Genomic DNA, 23,865 nt, shown 5'->3' with positions numbered 1-23,865 from the left:
GGAGGAGGTTTGGAGGTGGGTGCTGGATGTACTGGCTGGCGGTGCCTGGACGAAAGGGCCCACGTCCTGGGGCCGCAGAGGCCTCTGCTGCTGTCAGCCGGAGGCCCGTCCCAGAGGACCCGACAGCGTTCTTTGAAGCCAGTCTCTCTGTTCCCCACTGAGCTCTATCCCCCACCTGTCCATCAGATGTGATGAAAAGAATCAGATCTCTGAGGAGCTTCCCAGCTCAAGCATCCAATGATGTCAAAACTTTGGGAGAAGAACTTCCAGCTCTTTTGCAGCACGCACAAAAAGAAAAGAAAAGAAAAAAAAAAAAAACCAGGAAACACATTGCTGGAATGGCAGCAGTAAACTTTTAGGTTACTTCTCCAGTTGTCTTAGACAGAAAAGGCGGCTGTGATATTAGTTAGCTTTTGGCCTCAGAGTATCAGAGACATGGGATCCATGAGTCAGCTCAGGCCCACAGGAGGATCACACTTCACTGCAGAATCAAGACTCTCTTCAGCAGCTGTTGCTGGATGAAGCTGGACATCAAAAGCTGGCAGGATGTCAGAACAGAAAAGCCCTTTGGGGATCCATCTTACTGTGTCCTGCAAGTGGGGAGGATGGGTGTCAGAGGAAGCCAGCCACTGAGCCAGCTCTAGGAGGCAGGTCCCGGAGCCTGGCGATCTTGGGCTCTTTCAGCCGACAGCCCCACCCCAGGGCAGAGCTGTAAGGCCCTGCTTTTATCTGCTGAAGAGGCTTCCAGGAGAAGCAACAAAAAAAATTCCCAAGTCCAGCCTCCGGAACAGCCGTGAGCAATGTGTAGGCAGACCCTTTTCAAGTTGCAGGTACAGGTAAGAGTGGAGTTTGCGCCTGGATTTGAATCCTGGTTCTACTAACTAGTTGTGTGACCTTAGGTGAACTACTGGGCTTCAATTTCCTTATCTATTAAATGGGTATAATATTTATACTATATTTATACTATATATTTATAGTATAAATATAAGTATATTATATTTATAAGTATAAGCATATTATATTTCTATTATAATACAAGTATATTATATTTATATTTCCTTACCTATTAAATGGGTATAATATTTATATTTATATAATATAAATATAAGTATATTATATTTGTAATATATTTATATTATAAGTATATTATATTTATATTGTAAATATAGGTATATTATATTTATAATATAAATATATTTTTATTTCCTTATCTATTAAATGGGTATAATAACAGTACTATCTCACAGAGTTGAAGGTTGCGTGATCTCGCGCATATGGAGTCCTGGAAGCAGTGGCCAGCATAGAACAGCCAGTCGGTACGGCATACGCTGCTATTGTTTTTGTTGTTCACTGGGTACCTCTTGTGTCCTGTGTGCTGGGCAAGTATATTATATTTATATTGTAAATATAGGTATATTATATTTATAATATAAATATATTTATATTTCCTTATCTATTAAATGGGTATAATAACAGTACTATCTCACAGAGTTGAAGGTTGCGTGATCTCGCGCATATGGAGTCCTGGAAGCAGTGGCCAGCATAGAACAGCCAGTCGGTACGGCATACGCTGCTATTGTTTTTGTTGTTCACTGGGTACCTCTTGTGTCCTGTGTGCTGGGCAATCTGCTAGGATCTCTTTGAGGGTAAATAAAACATGGTTCTCACCTTGGAAGCCTCCAGGGTTTAAAGGGATAAGACCGCGCTCTGAACAACTATAATCCAACTTGACAAGGGCTGTAACTGAGGTATATATAAAGAACTATATGGACACATCAGAGGGAGCGATTAATTCTGCCTGGGGGGTGAGCCAAGGCTTTCTGAGGAGGGCTGATATTTGAGACTGACTTTGAAGTGTGTGTAGTATTTCACGGAGTGGGCCGTCCACTGCAGTGGGGTGGAAATCTGGGCACAGCATCACAGTGGTGGAGTCCACGGCGTGTTGGGGGGGGGGGTCGTCCAGCGGGAAGCGAGCACCACGGTGTAGCTGCATGGATGCCTGCCCGCTGCGTGAGGCAGGAGCGCAGCTGGCCGTGAACATGAGGATGTGGCCGGAACCAGCTCCCAAAGGCCTTTGTAAGCCGTGTCTAGGAAATTGTCCATCCTGTGGTCCGCGGACCGCCGTGGAGGGTGTGATAAGTAGCAAGGCGCTGTGATGAGTTTTTCACTCTGGAAAGTTAATTATGGGGACCTTTGGAGCAGGGAGAGTGCAGCGTGTGGAGTGACTAGAGACGAAGAGAGCGGTAATCGGTACCCTCTTCTCCATCAGCGGAAGTGGAGGTTTTAACCAAGACGACAACAGTCGTGGTGCCATGTGAGTGAGTCCACAGAACGTGGAATCGGAGGGATCGGAGTCCGGCATCAGTTCTCATGCACAACTGGATATGTGACCTTGAATGCGTTAGTTAAAGCTTCTTGGCCTCGTTTCCTCATCAGAAAAACGGGATAATTCCAACCTCCCAGAGTAATTGAGAGGATTAAATGATATTGTGACCGTGAGACCTTGGTGGATAGTATTACTGTGGGTGTCCTTAAGCGCCGGGGGCAACCACTACACCTCACAGATGGGGAGACAGGGTGGGAGAGATGTCCAGCTAATAAGTGACAGCCAGAAACAGCCCAGGTCCCCTGTGTCTCTTGTTTGGTATTTGAAGGAAGCACAGATATCTCTGAAGATGACAGAGAGTCTAAGGGAGTGTGCTAAAGATGAGACCTTCCCCCTCAAGGTCAAGGGGAAAACGGGGTTGCTCGCCCCTTGGTTCCTGCAGGCCCTAAGATGGGGATGAAAGGCAGTGACCTTCTCAGCTTCTATCCAAGACATAGGGCTGGGCTTCCTGCAGAAGAAGAGCGACACGGGCACCAGAATTCCTGCCATGAATTCTTGGGGGAGGCGTAGAAATCTCACTGGAGTTGGTTCTGCACAACAAAGGTAGGATTTAGAGGGTGCAGAACATAGGTGAGGGCAGGGCATCAGTTCTGGGAACCAGAGAAATTTGTACATTCATATTAATTTTGCCACTTACTCGCTGTCTTATATTGTGCAAGACACCTGCCCTCCCTTGACCACTGAAAAGGGAATGGTCTCAGCAGATAACCTATTTAAGTGCTTCTAACTCTAAAACTCTAAAATAAGGAAGCGTTAAGTGTTGCTGCTTAGAGAAAAGAGTAGGAGAAAGTGCAGCCAGACATATTCCCCTGGCTGTTGGGAAGAATCTGTCCAAAGGTAAACTGGGCTGTTTGTAAATGGAAGTGAGTTCTCTGTCCATGAAGTAATCAAGAAGATGCTGGGTAATTCCTCCTCCAACCCTGAAAAGACCTGAGTGAGGGTGCTTGCAAGCCCAACCGCATCTGCTCTTTGCCTAGCAACATTACATGAATTTCTCTTTTTGCCCCTTCACTGGATGATTTCTTTATTAATGTATTCAATAATTCCGTAAATATCAATATCTTAGTCATTCACAACAATATTTGTTTTATTTCATTTTATTGTGATGAGAACACTTTAAAAGAAATCTACCCCCTTAAGTTTTTATGTGTACAATACAATATTATTGACTATAGGTACAGTGTTGTACAGCAGATCTTTAAAATTTAATCATCTTGCTTAACTGAAACTTTCTGTTGATTTATACATTGATTAGCAACTCCTTTTTTCCTCTCCCCACAGCCCCTGGCAACTACCATTCCACTGTTTGATTCAATGGGTTTGACTGTCTTAGATACCTCATATAAGTGGAATCATGCAGTACTTGTCCTTCTGTGACTGCCTTGTTGCACTTAGAATAACCTCAGGATTCATCTATGTAGTCATATACGACAGGATTTCCTTCTTTTTAAAGGCTTAATAATATTCCATTGCATGCATATACCAAATTTAGTTTATCCATTTATCTGCTGATGACATTGTGGTTGTTCCCACCTCTTGGCTCTTGTGAATAATGCTGCCATGAACATGGGAGTAGGCAGTGTGGAAAGATCAGTTTCAGCTAGAGGAGACCCCCTCCTTATCTTTCTAGAAGAACCTGAAGCCTAGAGGCTGCCCATATGTTTCTAGAACCTCCGTGATGTATTCCACAAACCAGTGAGTGATGTAAAGGGAAGGAGCAGATCTTGTTCATAGCAGCATGGCAGAGAGGCTAAAAAGGTTACTCTTATCACCCACCCCCGACATCTCTGGGGCTGGGGGCGGCAAGGTAGAACCCTTGACATCACGTGAAGGATTTGTGTGTCAGAGAGTGGGAGGGAGAGCAGACCGTCTCTGCCTGGGATTTGAGAGAGGTGCAGATTGGGAAGGGAGAGGGAGTCGGAGAGCTTGGAAAGGTCACTGAAGAAACTGGCCGAAGGTCATGGTGAGTGAGGAGGAACTTGGGGTGACGGTGTGAGAGCTTGAGTCCACGTGGGGTGTGCGATGTAACTCTCCTGCTCGTTTCCCCCACAAAATGTTCAGTAAAGTCTACACTGCTCAGTAATATTTTATGGAATCGGATTTGCTTTTTTAGAAGGTGCAAAAAAGTGGGTGGATGAAAGCAGGGCATCCCCACAGAATCAGGTACCTTGGGATCACACTTAGGTGTGTGACCATCCTTTTGGCCAAAGTCAAGGCTCTTTTCCTCTCAGAGAGAGCCTGGTGTGCCATACGTCTTCCATAAATGGCTGCTGAATGAGCAGATTCATGCAAGGTCTGTAAAAGCTGGGGGCTTGTGAGTGTTTGCAGCCTCCCCGCACCTCCCCGGGAACACAGATGGTTTTAAGATCAGCTGGGGCTTTGGGCAAAGGTTCAGCTGGATTTGTTTGTTCCTCTCTGATCTACTTTGACTGTCCCTGGTCAGGATCGCAGCCAGCCTGAAACAAACACAAAACTAAATAGGAAACCAGGAGAATAAAATAACAGCAGCATGTTCCTCTGAAGTCCTGTCTAGTGCTGATAGAGCTGACAAGATAAGAGGAAACTGTGTTTAAGTAGCGAGAGGGCTTTGTTCAAGTCCGAGACTTCTCTTGACTGTGAATGCAGTAGATGCAGAGATAAGCCCCCTGCTCTAGCACTTCAGAGATGTGCTCCACCACTCTCTGCTGGGGGACAGGCAGCTAAGAACACAAGGGGAAAGAATTCCAAAATGATACATGTCAAATTGCTGGCCTGCGTTTCAAATGCCATAGATAGTTTATGCAAAGTCTCGCACTGTTGTAAAAATGTAACACAATCCACTGGCAGATCTGCATGAGCTCAGTCTCAGTTGTTTTCGAGAAAAAATAAATAAACTTGAAAAACGTCTTCCAGCCCATTAAAGTGGCTTGTTTTACCCATAGTCTCCTCGGTATTAGGCTTCTAGAGATGTGAGTAACCGAAGCCGACACCTAATTCCTGGCCAGTGAGATGGCTGATTCTTGGCACTTTTACTCTCCTTAGGACGTTACCTGTGACGTTCAGGAAACTAATACTCTATTTCCAGGACCCACAGACACCTTGGGGAGGGGGGAGGGAAACTTTGGCAATGAACAAGTTTCAGTACTTTTCAAGGTTTTTAAAGCAGTGAAGCTCTTATGAAACATTACAAGGCAGCTTGATATATAAAACAGTTGAGTGAAGATGCTGTGGTTGAAACACTGGAGCAGAAGCTAAGTACATCTTCTCACATCCTGACCCTCAGACTGACACCTCCAAGCTGACAAGCTGGAGGAATCCATAGGCAACACCTTGAAAACCTATGACCCAATCCAAGATTCAGATGTGAAAGGTAAACCGAGGTCCACAGAGCGGAGATAACTAGTCCACACTCACACATCAAATTGTGAGGGAGTTTGAACCAGAACCAAGTCTCTAATCCAGCTCACCATTGCAGAACTTCCCAGGTGACAAAAAGCTTTTCTTCTTCTATTTGAGGTTTCAAGAATGAACTGAAGATGTTAACTTTAAGGGAAATTGGGTAAAGCATATATGGAACTCTTGGTATTATCTTTGCGAGTTTCCTGTAAATATAAAATTACTCCAAAACAAAAAGTTTATTTTAAAAAAAAGCATTGCATCTTGCAGTTGTAGATTACAGTGCAGCCATGTGTTTCAGCTTGACTTTGATAAGTGAATTTGATGTGTAACTTTTCCATGCTATTTTTAATTCTTCTACACTCATGTATATGAATCCCTGGGTGTAGTCTCGCTTTGCATGATTTTTATAAATAGCGTCATAATGCACTTACATCTTGTTCTTTTTTACTCACTCTATGTTATGCTTTTGCAATCTGCCCGTGTTGAGATCTATGAACTCACAAATAGGGCTTCCATTTTGCTTGGCCAGGGTCCATACTGAACCAGGTGTTAAATATTGTTAGGAGCATTGCTACATTTGAATCTCATTCAGTCCTCTTAATATTCTTTTGCTTGCAGAATCCTATCATATGAATATATCATATTTTATTCATCCCTTCTTCAACAGGTGAACATACAAACTCTCCCTAATCTTTTGCTACTATAGATATGGCTGGAATGGATAGTCTTGATCCTTGTATATATATATATTTTTTTCCTTTTCTTTTTGTTTGTTTTACATGTGTATGTTTGTTTTACCTGATTGATATTAGATTATCTCCCTTTTTTTCATAGCTCATAAGACCTTAGAGTTCTTTAGGTTGGCCTTACTTTTTAGATCCGTAGCCTGAGACCCGCAGGTATGGAATGACAGGCCCAAATTCCCCGGGGAAGATTGGAGAGAGGAACCACATTAGAGATCCGAGGAAAAGCTCTAATTTGGGATGCCCTTCTGCAAAAAGTCTGACCAATCTCAAGAACATCTCGGCTGTTCCTCTCCTTTTCCATCATAGCTCTTTTCTAGTCTACAATTTATAGTAATGTATGCGTATGTGATTACTTGATGAATGTCTGTACACCCTGTCACTCTGAGCTCCGTAGCATCTGACCCGTCTGCCGTCTTGTCCCAGAGTGCTCGGCAAATAGCAGTTACTCAATAAGTGTTATTGGAATGAATGATTGAACCAGTGGAATGAAATGACCTTTGGATACACAAGGTGCTCCTCAGTTTGAACAATACTACTTGTCTATACGTGCTTCATGTTTCTTTTAATACCATTTGCTATATCTGTCATTGAGAATGAATGTGTGTGTGTCTATGTGCAAATCTATACAAATGGCAGAGCTGATTTTCTCTGGGGAAAGCAAATGCTCACATTGTCATAGTCTTTGTTCTGTCATTAATATAGCTCTGAGCACAATTTACGGATTTGCTCTGAAGTGGTCTGCTTGGTATTCAAGAGTCTGTGAGATCCAAGCGCTCAGGCCTGCCTTTGATGCCACTTTCGCCAAGCTCCGTTATACCAGGCAGCTTGTCACTAATCATTCTGGGCTTCTGCTTTCCTCTGCCCTTGCTTCTATTCCCTGCATGTGCAATGCCCTTCCTTTCGTAGCTACCCTATTCTTCCAGACCCAACTCAAATGTCAACTCTTCCAGGACTCGTCCCCACGAGAATGTCTCTGACATCTCTACCACCAACACGTGTTATCTGTCCTTTCCTTAATAACATTAAAGATTTTCTCTTCTACATTAGAATGTGGGCTCCTGGAATAGACTCTTGTCGGTTCATCCCTATTTCTTCCTGCAGTGTCAAGAACAAAATAGGTGGATAGTAAAGTTTTGTCAAGTTGAATTTAACTCAACCTCTGAGACCCTCTAAAACATTTGTTTCCCTTTATCTTTTTCCAGGTGTGTCGCACTAAGGTGATAGATCTCAGTGAAGGCATTTCCCAGCATGCCTGGTACCCTTGCACCATCAGCTACCCGTACTCCCAGCTGGCTCAGACCACTTTCTGGCTCCGGGTAAGTCAAAGCTTTGAGAGCCTTAGATTCTCCAGCAGTGGCCCCCAGGAGGCACTGCCTCCTGTGACCCTTTCTCAAGATGGTTTTGCCTCCCCACTGAGGGTGTTAATTGTAAGGACAGAGAAGAAAACACTTAGCAGCGGGATGCTTCCTGGAATGGATTCCCTTAATTGCTCATGGGAAGCCTTCAGTCACTCTTATTTTGGCCAAGAGTTTAGATACCATTTATCTGCCTGGAAGACCATCATTGTGTTCAAGGCCTTTTAAATTGCCTTCTCCTTGAAGTTTTCGCTGACCCCCACAGAGAGAAGGGACTGTCCTTTCCCCTCTAGTCCTCCACGTGTGGTCATCTGTTGGATGGCTCTTGTCAAGTGCCATGGTATTCCATAGCTGTCTGTGGGCCCATCTTCCTGACTATGGATTGTGATTGTTTCAAGTTTTGATTTGTGTGTTACTGACCTACATTGAACTCCACCGTCCACGGAAATGCAAGGGCATATACCTTATTTACCTTTGTCTCCTCGGCACGTAGTACAGAGGTTAGTTAGCGTGCAGAAGTGATGAATAATAATAAGTACCATTTTGCGTGGTTTTCATGTATGCCAGACCCCTTATTATCAGTATCTTACTGGAGCCTCCCAGCCATCCTGTGATGTAGCTATTTACGTATCCATCACTTGGAGGTGAGGGAGCTTAGGCCCAGAGCAGCACAGCCGCCAGTGGACATCACACAGCTTGGAAAGAGCAGAGCCAACGTTAGAACAATCTCTGACCTCAGGCCCTGTGCTCTTCACCCTGAGGTTTCACTGCCCACCTGTTCCCATCATGGGACCGTGCTAAGTGGTCCAGCTCCTGAAATGGAAGAGTCTCCTCAAATCCCCCGCCCCGTGGCTGCCTCCGCACCGCATGCCTGGCTGCACGAGTGAGCCTCCTATGTCGTCTGCATTTCAGGCGTACTTTTCTCAGCCGATGGTTGCTGCAGCTGTCATTGTCCACCTGGTGACGGATGGGACCTATTATGGGGATCAAAAGCAGGAAACCATCAGCGTCCAGCTGCTTGATACCAAAGACCAGAGCCACGATCTAGGTGAGCGTTGCCCTCAGGTGCGGCGTGCCCTCGGTACCTGCTTCTGCATGTGCCTGTGGGTGGTTGTGAAGATCGGCTGAGGATGAGTTCTTTCCTCCCCTTTCCTCTTCCTTGCTTCTCTATTTGCCATTCTGGTTGCCGTCAAATCAGGATGTGTTTGTGTATCCAGAGAAGCCCGAATCTGACCGGTATGGGCATAGGGGTTCGTGTCAAAGTCCTCCTTTCAATAGCTCCTTTCTACCCAACGCCTTTACCCTCAGGCATCCCACGAGATCCTCAAAAGACCTTGGGAAGGAGACTGAGTAAAGGTTCTTTCCCATTGTGTGTGTCATCACCCGAGACCCAAAGAGGCATCGAGAGGCCCGGGTCACATGGGAGGAGCCAGCAAGAGAGCAGGGAAGCCAGGTTTTCAGAATCATCACCTGCTGCTCTTTACCCTATAGCCGTGGCGTCCGTGGTAATAAACGAGCCATTACTTGAGATGTTGTGACCCGTGCAGAGCACAACACCCAGCGCTCAGGAAGTCCCATCACCCCCTCCCACCCTTCCCAGACACCCTGCCCCCTCTACCTCTGGGCAGCCAGGCCAGGAGTTTGAAATTCCAGGCCGGTGCTGAAGTCCAGGCTTCAAAGCTGTGCCCGCACCATTCCACAGGGAGCTCATTTCAAAGACCCGTAGGAAGCAAGCATGCAGGGGGTCACTTCAGGGTCAAGCAGAAGCCAAGGCAGGAGGAGGGGTTTTGTTTTGTTTTTATGTTTACTTATTTGGTTAGTTTTCAAGGCAAGGGGGAACACGTTAATAAGGAAGAAGAAGAAAACCCTTCGGGATTTATCTGGATTCCTGGGAAATGTCCCTAAGTGAGAAGCAAATATTTTCATAGCTGTCCTGGCATCACAAAGGGCTCTGTGGAGAGATTTTCAGAGGAGATGGGAAGAGTCAGGTTCCAGCGAAGGTCCTTAGATCCTGCTAGTTGATGCCTGGGGTGTCCACACGTCCTTCCCCACTGGGTCTCCTGTCCTGTGTCCTCAGCATCCTGGCACCGCTTGCAGAGGCTCTGCAGCTCTAAGACAGTAGACCGCAGAAGGGGACCTGCTGGACTGGGAGCCTCATGTCCCAAAAGAGCAGGCCTCCCAGGACCTGGTTAGGATCATCCCACTTTTCAGAGGTAGGCACTGAGTGAGTGAGTGTTAGGGCTTTGGCGGATTCACATAGTCAAGAAATGGCTAAGCCAAAAATTGAACTGATGTCCATCAAACGCCAAAGCCAGCTTCAGTTTTACTGAACTCCAACCCACCCCATCATTCCCTTCCCTCCCCTTCTGAGGTACCTTTTCTCCCTGTCCCTCTCCCTCCCCCCTTCCTTTTTGAAGCCTGGGGACTTCCAGAAAGAACTGAGAGCTTCTGAGTGAAGCAAGTTTGGATTTTCCTTGGACTTCGTATGGCTTGCTTTTCTGTATCCCTCTGGAAAGCCACCTCCTGATCATGATTCTCTGTCTCCTCTTTGCAGAATGGATACAGAGGTCCTTACCTCACAAGAGCTGCTCCCAGATTCCTAGATTAAAAATGAGAGTAGGCTTTTTACCGCGGGAATGACTTATTTCTGTGAATTATTTCCATCATTTTTATGACAGACCGGGAAGGCAGCCTGAAAACTAGCAACTTAGACCAGCAAGCCCTCATGCGATGTGGGAGGGAAGTGAGGGCCAGTGGTGCTTGGCCAAGGGGTGGCCATTTGGGGGAGGGGGAGGGGCTGGGAGCCCTATTAGGTGAAGGGAAAGCTTAGGGGGCAGTGAGGCAAGGGGATTGGAAAGATTTGGAACCAAGAGAAAAAGGCAGACAAAGAAACTTTCAATCAAACTCAGAATCCCCACTGGCCACCCAATGGTGCTTTTGTGCAGTGACATGAAAGGGTCTGGGGGCTTCGGGAAGGGCCCGTTGGGGAGGGCGTGACTGGCCGTGAGTAATGAGCCTGGCCCCTCGGCCCTCTGTCTCCCCTGACAGGCCTCCATGTTCTGAGCTGCAGGAACAATCCCCTGATTATCCCTGTGGTCCACGACCTCAGCCAGCCCTTCTACCACAGCCAGGCGGTACGTGTGAGCTTCAGTTCACCCTTGGTCGCCATCTCGGGGGTGGCCCTCCGTTCCTTCGACAACTTTGACCCCGTCACCCTGAGCAGCTGCCAGAGAGGGGAGACCTACAGCTCTGCCGAACAGAGGTAAGGCACCCTGGGTCGGCTCGCCCTGGGCCGTTTTGTTGCCCAGTGGACAAGGAGGGATTCTGGAACCGGGCAGCCATATGTGTTGCAGTGAAAAGTCTGTGTGTTTCTCCCTTCCCTATCCTCCGACCTCTGGTCAGCTCTGCCTTTGGGCTCGGGAGGCCCACACGTCTCTGAATTCCAGGGGTGAGGGAGGGTAGCAGGAATTATGTGGGGGAAAGAAGACCTCCTTCACCTGGCTCGCAGCCCCGGAGCTGACGGTGGCCTGCAGGATGACCCTGGGAACATCACTTTCCCTCTCTGGGCCTCAGCCTCCTCATTTGAATGAAGAGAGGAGAGGTGGTTTAGCTCTCTTTCAGCTCTGAAATACTGGAATGTTCTGCTTCCTAAGTAGCACAGGCAAGAGCCATAACCCTCCTAAATTTAGGGGGATGCTGGGGGAGTACTGTTTGCTTCACCCCACTTCACTGTATATTTCAGGGTTGGGTAAACCTCTCTGTCTTCCCCACACCTAGCTCCTGAGAGATTCTCCCAGTGGTCTCGGTGTCTGTCTTTTAACTACATGACATGGCTCCATCAGTACCTTTGATCTGGCATCTGTTAATGTACCTAGTTTGGAGCTAAGAGAGGATGCTGTTTCCTAGAAAGAATATGAGCTTTAATGATACTCTTACCTGGGTCTGAATCTGCCCCTTCCTGCCTGTGTCCTTGGACAAGGCACTTCACTGCTCTGAGTCTCAGTTATCCGTTTTGGAATCAAAACGGGTGATAATATCTACCCCATAGGGTGGTCGTGAGGCTTAAGTGGTGCACTGCAGGCAAAAGTGCTCTTACAAACTATTAGGCACTGTGCAAAGATAATGTATTGATAGAGAGTATTTATCACCACTTACTGATGTGATGGTGGTGCTTTTCTGCACAGAATTCTGCATAAAGTTCTTAGAGTTGAGCTGGGAGAAGCCTCGGAGCTCATCTGGTTGTCCAAACTTCCATGTTTGGACAACTTCCATGTTACCCTCTGGGTTTTCACAAGCGGAGGGACTGGTTCAGCGTCCCACATCATCTCTGACATTTGTTTAAAGAGTTGAGGGTCTCTGTGGGCTCCCCCCGAGCGAGGCCCTCTGAAAGGCAGTTCAGCCCCGACCTGTATACCTGGGAGCAGGACAGGAAAGAGGAGTGGGGAGGGGGACCCCAGCCTTTCCCACGCCCCTGCTACCACAGAGGACACAAAAGGTGGTTGCAAAACCCACATTGTTTTGCACCCACTGTCTCTAGCTTCTGTTGTGCAAAGTCTGTCGCAATCCTTCGGAGGCAAAAGAGCTCCTTAAATATCACTCATTGTTGTATTTCACCCTGAGAGGGCTTTTTCATCCCTGGCTCTCCAGGCTATAAAAGTAAGTTCATTCTCAGAACCCAGGGAAACAATGTCGACGGAAAATGCAAATCCATCAAACCTTCTCTGCGATGCTTTCTCATCCTTAGCCAGCCACCAAGACCATCCCCGAGTTCACTGAGCCCAGCACTGGCTTCTTTGAATCCTTAATTAGCAGTTCCCGTGCCCGAAGTAAACAGTAAGAAGTGTCTAACCTTGGAAGCTAGTCCATCAATAAGTATGTGCTGAGTTCTTTGCCCTGCTGTGGAAAAGCACTGAACTGGGGCAGAACGTTCCAGGCCCTCCTCCTCTCTGGGCTTCAGTCTCCCCACGTGTGAAATAACGATGGCGATGGATCCGTGTTCTCTGTGGTTCCTTTCAGTTCAAACAGTCTGTGATTCTCGAGAACTGGGAGGGGTGAGAGGGAAGAGGAAGGGACCCACATTGGCTGCATTATCACCCCTGTCCAGTGAGGTAGGGACAGAGTGAGCGGGTCAAGGCCATCCAGGCAATGGGAGGTAAAACCCCACTTTGTCTGCCCCTAAGAGCCACACTGTGCCCACCAGGACCAGGCACATCCAGGAGAGAAAAGGATTTTTCATGGCTGCTCACTTCTGAGCATTTAGTCAGTGAGATTGAGTTAAGTGATGGAGATGCAGCCATCTTGGCATTATCAAAGTCTATGTGTTCTCATTCCAAGGGGCTCTGAAATTATCTATTATATATATCGTTTTGTCCTGACGCTAACCTGACCCCTGAAAGCTGCGAGGCTGGAAGAGATTCTTTGGTTCTGCGTCCTCATTTGAGGATGGGAAACCGAAGGTCCAGGTGGGGGAAGTGTTTCCCAGAGTCGCCCAGTGGGTTAGGATGCAGAACCCAATGGCATTGGAATCCAGTTCTCAGGACTTGCAGGTCAAAGCTCTTCCCTCCTCATCAGAGGTGTCAAAACAGCTGTGTCCTGGAGGCCCTACGAGGCCACAAACAACGTGTGTCTGTTTGGCCCTCATTCAGCCTCTTCTTTAATTCGTTGTAGCATTTAACTATCAGGAGAGTAAGTATTAGAGACCACAGTTCTTCCTCCTCTTAAACACATCAGAGGATTTGGAAACACCAGGTCCTCGGTCCCGCTTGGCAACGTGGGACGGGAGAACCTGCTCTGGCCGGCAGGTGGCCTCCCACTGACCACACCCCTCTGGGCTCACCTGGCCATTCACATGGTCAGCCGGACCCGCAGCTGCTGACTTCGCCTCCCAGGGCTGCACCCACCACGTCACCGGCTCGCTTCTAGAACTGCAAGGTCGAAGAGCCTTTTAGGGTCCCTTCCCGCAGGAGCCTCGTTTCTGGGCAGGAAAACGAGTCTTATCTTGATCATTCTCTCAGCCTCGCTTCTCTAGCCATCCGGAAGCTGGTGTGCCAAGAGTAGTTCTCCCTTCGTTTTCCAGTGTGGAGCGTGCTGTCTTTCTGGCTGTCCCCATCTGAGCAGCTCAGAATGATTTATAAACAATCTGCCTGTTATTGTCTCCACAGCCCATGGCATGATTGCAGCTAAGCAGCCACAGAAGTTAAGCCGTGGGTCAGGGGACAGAGCCGGGAGAGGAGCCCTCACCAGCCCTTTAACCTCTGGCCTTCGCTATCCCGGTTGAGGGGTACATACTGTCCCCCATTATGCAGGACTGGGGGCCCTTTCAGTTGACCGCGGGGGCAGCAGTTAGAGGGCCGACTGGGATCAGTTAAGGACCCACCTCTACGTGGAACTTGAGTCTCGAAGTAAATGAATTAAATATGGATAAGAAGAAAAGAAAATTCATAAGTATCTGATTATCTCTGCATGGGGAGAGAGGGGGTGTTTCCACCTTCACCCAGGTTGTGAGAATTTTATTGGTAAAATTACCTGTGTCCCTTCCCCCACTGGCAATCAGCCACTTTCCTCCCTTCTGAGGAATGTCTTCTTTTTTCCCCTTCTTTTGTTATTTTTATTGACAGCCCATCACTGGTATGAAATCCTCCCCCCCCCCCTTTTTTTTTTTTTAACGAAGGCAGAGCCTTTTGTTTTGTTTTGTTTTCCCTTGTTTTGATTTTTGTTTTTGTGTTTCCGAAATGACAGAGCTGTGTCAGGGAGTTATTTGGGAGGGGCAGCTGGGGTAATGTTTATCATTTTTGGACAATGTGTTCACACAACCCTTTCCAACTAATGGGACAGCAAAGGGGAGAGGAGGGACTTAGGGACAGACAGGCGGATCCGAGCTGGCATCCTGTCCACGCCGAGTGCCTTTGGACAAGCAGTTTAAACTCGCTTAGTCTGAATCTCTTCTTCTCGAAAATGGGAACAATAAGACTACCTCGTGGAGTTATGGTGCAGATGCAGAGAAGATAATGTAGGTAAAACACGGCCGCCGATACCTGTTACTATTCATTCCTTTTCCCCTTTCCTTCCTGTTCTGTAGGCCAGGTTTAGACAAATGTGCCGAAAAAGCAGGGACTCCACATTCCCTAAGGTGTGTTCTGGAGGACACCGGTCCTCAGAAACATGCCGCGAAGATAGGTGATCAGAGCTTGGAAAATGATGTGCACACGAGTCCCTTCTGAAAACCCACCATGTGCAGTAGAACGTTCAAGGTCCTGAGAAGTCCTGCGATGAAGAAAACTGACTGGTCTCATTGACCCAAAGCTGCCCTCCCCAGTAGAGCATAGACCTGTTTGGTCAGGTAACTCATATGACCAGTGACTGTCTTCCTTCATAGTAGAAAGAGCCAGAGGAGAGAGACCGCCTTCTCATGGAGCTTCATAGCTGCGAAAGCATTTCTCATGCCTTGACCTTTCAGCTCTGCAAACACGCTGAGCCTCCAACCTGTGGTGGACCTTTGCACATGCCCTTCACTCTGCCTGGAATTCCTTCCACCCCAGACCTTTGTGTGGCTAATCCCTTCGTCTCATCCAGGTCTTAGTTCAGGTGTCCCCTAGGAGGCTTCCCCTGACCCCTCTGTGTGTAGTGTCCTGCCCACCCCTCCCCTAACAGCCACCCTCTATAATGTCACCTGGGTTTGGTGCCCTTACAATATGCATCACTATCTAAAACAAGCTTATCGATTACTTTTTTGGGGCACATGTCCTCCCTCCTCAAATACACACGGTGACAGGACTCTTCCACGGTAGCCCTAGTGTTTAGAACAGTGTCTGCTGCGCAGCGAGAGCCCCAGGCAAGTGTGTTGAATGGATGAGCCAGTGGCTGACATGTCCCCTGGTTTTGACAGTCTTGAGAGGTGGATCATTTTATCACCTCCACTTGACAGAGGAGGAAACTGAGGCTCAGGGTGTTACATAACTTTCCAAGATCAAACAACTGATAAATGGCAGAGCTGGGGCTCCCAAATTTGCCCACTCCCCAAGCCCTAGGTTCTTTCCATTCTAGGAAACCAAGTTTCCCAGTTTATCCTTTTCTTACAAAGAAGAACCTTAATAAGCACAGAAGGAGGGAGGGTGCTGTTTTTATCTTAATGGCCCCGTAGCCCAGAGAAGCCCAGAGCCATTGTCTTTCAAAAAGGGTTCCCAGAGCCCCCCTGGTGGTCATCAGATTGGGAGCCCAGGGACCTCCTGGGAGTGCAGAGCGAGAACGGCCAAACTGTAAGGTAAAGGTCAGAAGACTGGCTTGGAAGCTGGTAGCTTACAGAGTAAATCTATTTAAATTGGAACCATGTGGCTCTTTCCCCCAGCGCTTACACAACGTGAACAGATGCATTGTTTGGTGTCAAAGACCCTGCGTTGACTCCACAGCTACAGTCTCCACATGGAGCACCGCAGAGGCTGTCAGGGGCAGGAAAAGGGCGGAGGATCAGAACAGCTCAGCAAGTGTCACTTAATCCCACTCACCCTGCATTTCTGAAAGCGGCGGGGGCGGGGGGGGGGGGGCGCGGTATGTGGAGACTGCAAAGCTCACATCGGTGCGGGTCTGAGACCTGAAGCTAAGGCTTGCCCTTGTCTGGGTATTTCAAAAGTGAATTTGTTGGCGATAAGTTTTAGAGATGTTAGCGCCTCACACCCACCCCCGCACCTCCCACCCCACTTATCCCACTTTAATTCTTACCATACTTTTGAGCAGGGGCTAGAGAGAGGGGCTGAGTAACCATGTTCCTGTCAAATCCTCAGTGGGGTATCCTGGAAACTGGCACCAAGAAAAAAGTTGGGAATTTCTTCTTAAGTTGGTTTGACCACCCACCGCTCCTCGTGTCCTGGATAGAAACAGGAAAAAGAAAGCTTTGAGGCTCTGGATGGCAACCTGGCTGTCTGTGCATACTGTGTGCCAGGCGTTGTGTTAGACAACAGTCAGAGGGGCAAGTTAGAGAGAACTGCCTCCTGGAAGCTTTCAGTGTTCAAAATCAACATCTCAACGTCTGCAAAGTGCTTGAGAGTTACTGCAAGACACTGCCACCATTTGTTTCTTGCTATTTAGGAAACGGCTATTTCATGCAAGGCATTTTTATTGGCAGTGCGAAGTATACTGAGGTGAAACAGGCGTTATCTCTACCCTCAGGGAAGTTCTAGTCCAGGTGTGAGGTGAGGTTAACAGCAAGGACTTTGGAGTCACACATCTGGATGGGAACTTAAACAAGTAACTTGATCTTGCCGTCCCCGATTTTTCCAACTGTAAAATGAATAACACTTAGCTCATAGGGTTGCTGTGAGGATGGGTGAGCTCATGTATATAAGCAATCGGTGAATAGTCACTCATGTTATTAAGCGTCTGCATGATGGTAATATGAGGGGAAAGATCACCTAAGCACAGGGGTTTTATGTTTTTTTCCGTTTCCTTAAGGGTTAGCACACATTCCGGCACATGGTTGGCACCCAGGACCTGTGTTTTCAATGCATGAAGCAAGAGACCAGGCTTTTAGAGAAAGGAGGGCCCAGTGCGGCAGGGGAGCTTGCCTGGGACGCGAGAAAGCTTCCTGTAGAAACTTACATGGAGCTCGGACTTGAAGATGAATGGCATGATCTCTGCACAACTTTGCTAACAATTCATAAGTCACTTTACAGTTTATAAAAGACTTCTACTTTCAGTACCTCAGTTGAACCTCATGGACCTATAGGTTGGCCGAATTTGAGAGTACACTGAAGCTCAGAGAGGTGATGTACTTTACCTAAGTTAGACAGCTTCTAGGTAATAGAGCATAGGTTTATTCATACCATTAGCTACCACTTATTGAGTGCTTTTTTTTTTTTTTTTGCGGTACGCGGGCCTCTCACTGCTGTGGCCTCTCCCGTCGCGGAGCACAGGCTCCGGACGCGCAGGCTCAGCGGCCGTGGCTCACGGGCCCAGCCGCTCCGCGGCATGTGGGATCCTCCCAGACTGGGGCGCGAACCCGGTTCCCCTGCATCGGCGGGCGGACTCTCAACCACTGCACCACCAGGAAAGCCCTTGAGTGCTTTTATGTGCCAGGAATTCCACTCTGTGCTTTTGCTGAACCATCTGATTTAATTCTCACAGCGACCCTCGGAAGTGAGTGCTATTATAAAATATGAAGAGGTTTTCATTCAACTCAGTGCCTGGCAGATAAGAGACTCAAAGAATACTCGCCGTAATCATAATGATCCCCATTTTGCAGACGGAAAAACTGAGGTTCTGCAAGGTTTGAAGATTCATAACGTATAAGGTTTTCAAACTGTAGGATTTGAACTCCGGTTTGTCTGTTTCCATAACTTGTGCTTTTAGCGATAAACTTTGACCACTGCCTCCAGAGTCTTGTTCACTCTCTGTGTCTCCAGTTTCAGCCTCCGGAGATTTGGAGAGGAAGCCCATGAGGTTTTGTCTTCCAGCTGGAGTGCAGTCGTCCTGCAAGAAAGCGCCCACTCACCCTCTTGTTTCTTTCCTCCTCAGCTGCGTGCACTTCGCGTGTGAGGCCGCTGACTGCCCGAAGCTGGCTGTGGAGAACGCTTCTCTCAACTGCTCCAGCAGTGACCGCTACCACGGTGCCCAGTGCACCGTGAGCTGCCGGACGGGCTACGTGCTCCAGATACAGCGGGATGATGAGCTGATCAAAAGCCAGGTGTGCGCAGGTGCCGGGCTCAGAGCTCCTCTCCAGCCCAGGAAAGGCTGAGCGGATGTGGAACCTGCTCTCTGCTGACTCCTCAGCACTTAAAGTACTGCTGCCCCATAGTAGATGCTCAATAAATAGGTGTGGCTTGAATGAATGAGGGAGTCAACCTGGGATTTCTGAGACAGTGGTTCCTGTGCAGAGGAGCATACAACATGGACCAGAGTCCCCATATAGGTTGCAAATCTGGAAAACCGTGGGCTGAGCATGGACTTTGGACTGAAACCGTCGCAGTCAGAACTCTGCTACAGTCGAACGGGCTGCTTTCAGAAGAGGTGAACCCTCTGTCAGTGAGGTGCTCGTTCATTCATTTAAACATCTGCACACTGGGAACCAGATACTATAGTAGGTGCTAGAGAAAAAAGGTCACTGAGATAAACCTAGTTCCTCCTCTCAAGGAGCTTAGTGACCAGTGACCACGAGCAGAAGATGAGTGAGTGATGGCCTCACAGTGTGCTGAACACTGTAAAGGGAAGTGCAGGGTGTTGTGGAAGCACAGGGGGAGTCAAGGAAGGCTCCCTGGAAGAAGCGACATGAAAACTGAGAACTAGAGAGACAGACGGAGGGGCGCGTGTTGTGGGGAGGGAAGGAGGCAGGCTCTGGGCACAGGCAGGAATGGTCTGTGGGTGCCCATTGGTGACAAGGAGCACGCCGCAGACAGGTGTTTCTTTTACTGAACTCACCCAAGCAATGAGGCTGGAGGGGCAAGCAGGTTGCGCTGGTGCAAGGCCCTGTTAGCTTGGTCAGAAGTTTGAGGGTGATCTTTAGGGCAGCAGGGAGCTGTTGAAGGAAGTGGCGTGGTCAGATCATGGTGGATAAAGGTCCTTCCAGTGGCCCACCTGGGTGTGGCTTGGAGTCTGGCAGAAGACCGGCCGCAGGGAGAGCCATCGGGAAGTCATCAGAAGAGCATGTGGAAGGGGGATGAGTCCCGCACGAGGGTAGTGGCAGCGAGTGGACTTGAGATGTAGCAGAACGTTGCTTCGGCCAGTGTGGCTATGGGGTCTCGGGTGGGTGAGGGGAGTGGCAGTTAGTTAAGTCCTGAGATTTGGGGATTCCAGGTGCAGCCTCTCGGGGGGGCCCTGCCAGTGGACTCCCACTTTGTGCTCCAGGTACACAGGGCACGTTCCTTGTTGCTGGGAACACCTGCGTGCACGGTCCCCGTGGGACCTCTGGGACCCTCAGTTGCTTGTCTCAGACACCTGCTTCTGTGTGTCAGACACGGAAGGTCTGAAGTCCTGTGGAAACAATTAAGCTGGTTTTGGCAGTGAGGGACCTCTCCTCCCTTGGATGTGTGCTTAAGGGAGGAAAAGTGTCCTATGCTTTTAAAATCCCAACTCAACGTTTGGCATCCCCGATCCCCTGGGATTTGGCAGCTCCCTCCTTGAATGGAGGCCTCCGTGCCGGATGCCAGCCCCTCCCTTGGCTCTGTAGCATGGCCTCGCCCTTCCACGCCTAGCCCTGCCGTCTTCTAGTTTGGGTCAAATCCCTGTCGACCCTTTTTCATTTTCCCAGGCTCGTTCCTTCTTCACGTCCACCTCTCCCAGCTATTGAACCATCACATCTCCGAGTAGGGAGTGGCTCTTAGAGCAATCCTTGGGTTCAACGCCAAAGGGACAACTCAAGGAAAGGGACCTTCCCACGATCTCATAGCACAGAGGACCAAATCCGGCTCTCCAGTCTCCCCTGGCGATGCCCACTCTGTGCCAGGCACTAGAGGATGAAACACACAGTCTCCTCCAGGGCCAAGACAAGATACAAAGATCAACAGCCAGTGTCCCACTGCTGTGCCGTGTTTCAGAGGCTATTTCGTGAAAGAAGCCATCAGGCCCCCAGAGGTCTGAGTCTTAAGATTCTCAGCAACAGGATGGAAATGATGATCTGAGAGACTCTGTAGACAGCAGTGAAGAGCCTGGGCTCAGTTCCCACGCATCCTTTCTTCCAGCTGTGTAACTTGGAGCTAATCACTTCATGTCTCTCAGCCTCAGTCTCTGCAGCTGTAAAGTGGGAACTGAAACACCTCCTTCAAACAGTTGTTGGGATCATGGAAAGGGAGCTCGGGTTAAAACGCCGAACGCTGATCTCTGGGCGCCCGGCAAGAGCCTGCGCCGTAGCCTGGTGGGGAGAAGGGGGTTTCGCCACGTTTGGGGGGTTCCATTTGCTGTTCCTCACTGCGTCTGCCCCCGCCTTTCAGGCAGGACCCAGTGTCACGGTGACCTGCACGGAGGGCAAGTGGAACAAGCAGGTGGCGTGTGAGCCAGTGGACTGCGGCGTCCCGGACCAGCACCACGTCTACGCGGCCGCGTTCTCCTGCCTCGAGGGCACCACGTTCGGCAGCAAGTGCTCCTTCCGTTGCCGCCACCCAGCGCAGCTGAAAGGTAGCGCCCTTCCCGTGGGAGACCTGCAGGCTGCTCCCAGGTCCTCCAGCTGGGGCTCAAGCACTAAGGGGTGGACAGGGTTTAGGGTTTTATCTGTGTTTCTGATTCCTTTCTGCCCATTGTATTTATGTAGACTGCCTTGCTGTGCAGCTGAGGGGAAAGTGGAGTATGGATACGTATGGCACCTCTAAGGTCTTTCAAATCTTGCAAAAGAGGAAAGAGACAAGAAGGAAGGGAAGGAGGGGAGAAGGAAGGAAAAGATGCTAAGAAAGTAACATTTGGAACTGATGTGACTAGTTCACTGGGTAGGTTTAGGGCCCAGTAAGCCTGGGAGGGAAGTATTATTATTCTTCTCATTTTCACAGAGGAGGAGATCCAGGCTCAGAGAGGTGAAAGAACTTGTCCAAGATCATGCTGTTAGTGGGGGGGCTCCACCATGGGGCCCAGGTCTGTCTTTTTCCAAAGGCCACTGCTTCTCCTTAGGAAGGGCTAGCTCAGAGAGGAGTGGTTCTGGGCGGAAAGTGCTTACAGGGATCTCGCGGGCAGGGTGCTAGGGGTATTTGGGTGAGTAAGACATAGTCTGGCGAACTGGAGAAGAGGACTTAGGTTGGAAATGAGTGAGAGGCTGGCCTGGGTGACCTAGACTGTCAAGACTAAAAGGGCTCTTTAAACTAGTCAGGAATAACTGATTATTGGAAAGATGGTGAAACTGAGGTCCAGTGAGAGGAGGGAAGGAACTTGTACAAAATCGCAGAGCAAGTTAACGGCATCATCAGAACGACGCTCTTGGCTTCTGGTTGCGTATTGGATTTGGACACTGTACTCAGTTCTCCCAGGTGCCAGGACTCTCTCCTTTGCTTGGTTTGTCGGAGGAAACATTGCCCCTTTATCAGACACCCCAAATGGTATCTCACTAAGCAGGTGTCCTACCTTGGGGTTCATCATTCTATAGAGTGGGAACAAGTGGACTTCTGTGGAGTGGGGGTGGTTTGGAGGGAGGTGTGTAAATCCCCTTCAGCTTAGATGTCACACTGCAAATTCATGAGTTTCAGGCATTTTGATGATTAGAGAAAGTCAATAGTGTCCCCAAATTTTCAAGGAAATACAGAACTTCAAAAGATTACTACACATAGTAAGACTCAATAAAGTGTATAGACTGAGTGGCTGGATAAATTGATGAAAGTAATACCATAAGAAATGTTTCTTTTAAGAAATGAATGAAGGACCCGGCAATCTCACTAAACTGCCCCAAAAGAAAAGCAGGAAACACTTCTGGGATACATCCTTTAGGTCCCCTCATTTTTTTTTTTTTTTTTTTTTTTTTTTACCCAAGAAGATTTGAATGTAAAATCATTTTATTTGAGCTGCTGTAGAGATTGAGATCTGAGAGAGGTGAAGAGGCCAGTGGAAACTGTAAACCCTCCATCTTTCAGGTTACCTGAGCCCTTCCCTTGGCCCCATTTGCCCAGAAGTGGGACCTGTTAATAACTCCAGACTAGGAAGTCACACTACACCTCTCAATCAGAGGCCCTTGGGAAAGGGAGGTGGATAAATTAGCATTGATTATTACAGCCCTCATTGTGGCTAATAATAATCCTTAATCAAAATGATTCGGGCCCTTCTACCATTGCTTCTCTGCTTGACTCTGGTGGAGGGGGTGACCCTACCATGCAGACATGGCCCCAGGAGGACCGCCATTTTGATCGTTGTTGATACCCACTTTGCTCTTCCCTTGAAAACACAGGGCAGCATCTCGCCAGTGACCACATTGACCCACCAGGACCCATTGGCATACCATGCCCTTGTTTCTCAGCATCATCTGATGTTCAGATTCCAGGTTTTGATGCTTTGACTTGGATCTTCTGGCAGCAAAAACTGGGCAGAGGTCCTTTTACCTCTCTCTTGAGCTTGTTAATGATGCCTCCCTTCTTAAGCCAGAAGATAAAGAGGTGATCAAAACAAAATTTTACCACATTTCTTGTTTGCTTCCCTTTCCTCCCTTCGTTTTTCCTTTCCCTGCAGCGTGGTTTAAGCAAAAAGAATGTGAGCTTTCGTCAGACAGACTGGGATTCCACTCCCGGTTCTTCCCCAGCTGTTTGATCTTAGGAAAGCAATTTCACATCCTTGAGCCTCAATACTCTCATTTGTAAGATGGCTGTAAGAGCAGCCACGTTGAAGTGTCATGTTGAGAATTAAAAGAAATGGTGTGTACAAAATGCGCTGTTAGTGGGGGGGGGGCTCCACCATGGGGCCCAGGTCTGTCTTTTTCCAAAGGCCACTGCTTCTCCTTAGGAAGGGCTAGCTCAGAGAGGAGTGGTTCTGGGCGGAAAGTGCTTACAGGGATCTCGCGGGCAGGGTGCTAGGGGTATTTGGGTGAGTAAGACATAGTCTGGCGAACTGGAGAAGAGGACTTAGGTTGGAAATGAGTGAGAGGCTGGCCTGGGTGACCTAGACTGTCAAGACTAAAAGGGCTCTTTAAACTAGTCAGGAATAACTGATTATTGGAAAGATGGTGAAACTGAGGTCCAGTGAGAGGAGGGAAGGAACTTGTACAAAATCGCAGAGCAAGTTAACGGCATCATCAGAACGACGCTCTTGGCTTCTGGTTGCGTATTGGATTTGGACACTGTACTCAGTTCTCCCAGGTGCCAGGACTCTCTCCTTTGCTTGGTTTGTCGGAGGAAACATTGCCCCTTTATCAGACACCCCAAATGGTATCTCACTAAGCAGGTGTCCTACCTTGGGGTTCATCATTCTATAGAGTGGGAACAAGTGGACTTCTGTGGAGTGGGGGTGGTTTGGAGGGAGGTGTGTAAATCCCCTTCAGCTTAGATGTCACACTGCAAATTCATGAGTTTCAGGCATTTTGATGATTAGAGAAAGTCAATAGTGTCCCCAAATT

The 23,865-nt window shown here is 48.5% G+C and overlaps 1 protein-coding gene across 1 annotated transcript in view; it reads left to right on the top strand.

The window, feature by feature from the left end:
- The window catches only part of PAPPA (pappalysin 1), a 267,788-nt gene that overhangs the window by 166,172 nt on the left and 77,751 nt on the right, over positions 1 to 23,865 (top strand). The window contains exons 11-15 of the mRNA XM_024126382.2: positions 7,713 to 7,826; positions 8,778 to 8,913; positions 10,914 to 11,127; positions 18,372 to 18,540; positions 20,780 to 20,963. Of these exons, the coding sequence (XP_023982150.1) occupies positions 7,713 to 7,826; positions 8,778 to 8,913; positions 10,914 to 11,127; positions 18,372 to 18,540; positions 20,780 to 20,963 (817 nt within the window). The remainder of the gene's footprint in view (positions 1 to 7,712; positions 7,827 to 8,777; positions 8,914 to 10,913; positions 11,128 to 18,371; positions 18,541 to 20,779; positions 20,964 to 23,865) is intronic.

The sequence above is a fragment of the Physeter macrocephalus genome, chromosome 9 (genome assembly GCF_002837175.3).
Source record: "Physeter macrocephalus isolate SW-GA chromosome 9, ASM283717v5, whole genome shotgun sequence".
Classification (NCBI taxonomy): Eukaryota; Metazoa; Chordata; class Mammalia; order Artiodactyla; family Physeteridae; genus Physeter; species Physeter macrocephalus.
The sequence above is the reverse complement of the archived record's forward strand: the minus strand, read 5'-3'. Positions and strand labels throughout refer to the sequence as shown.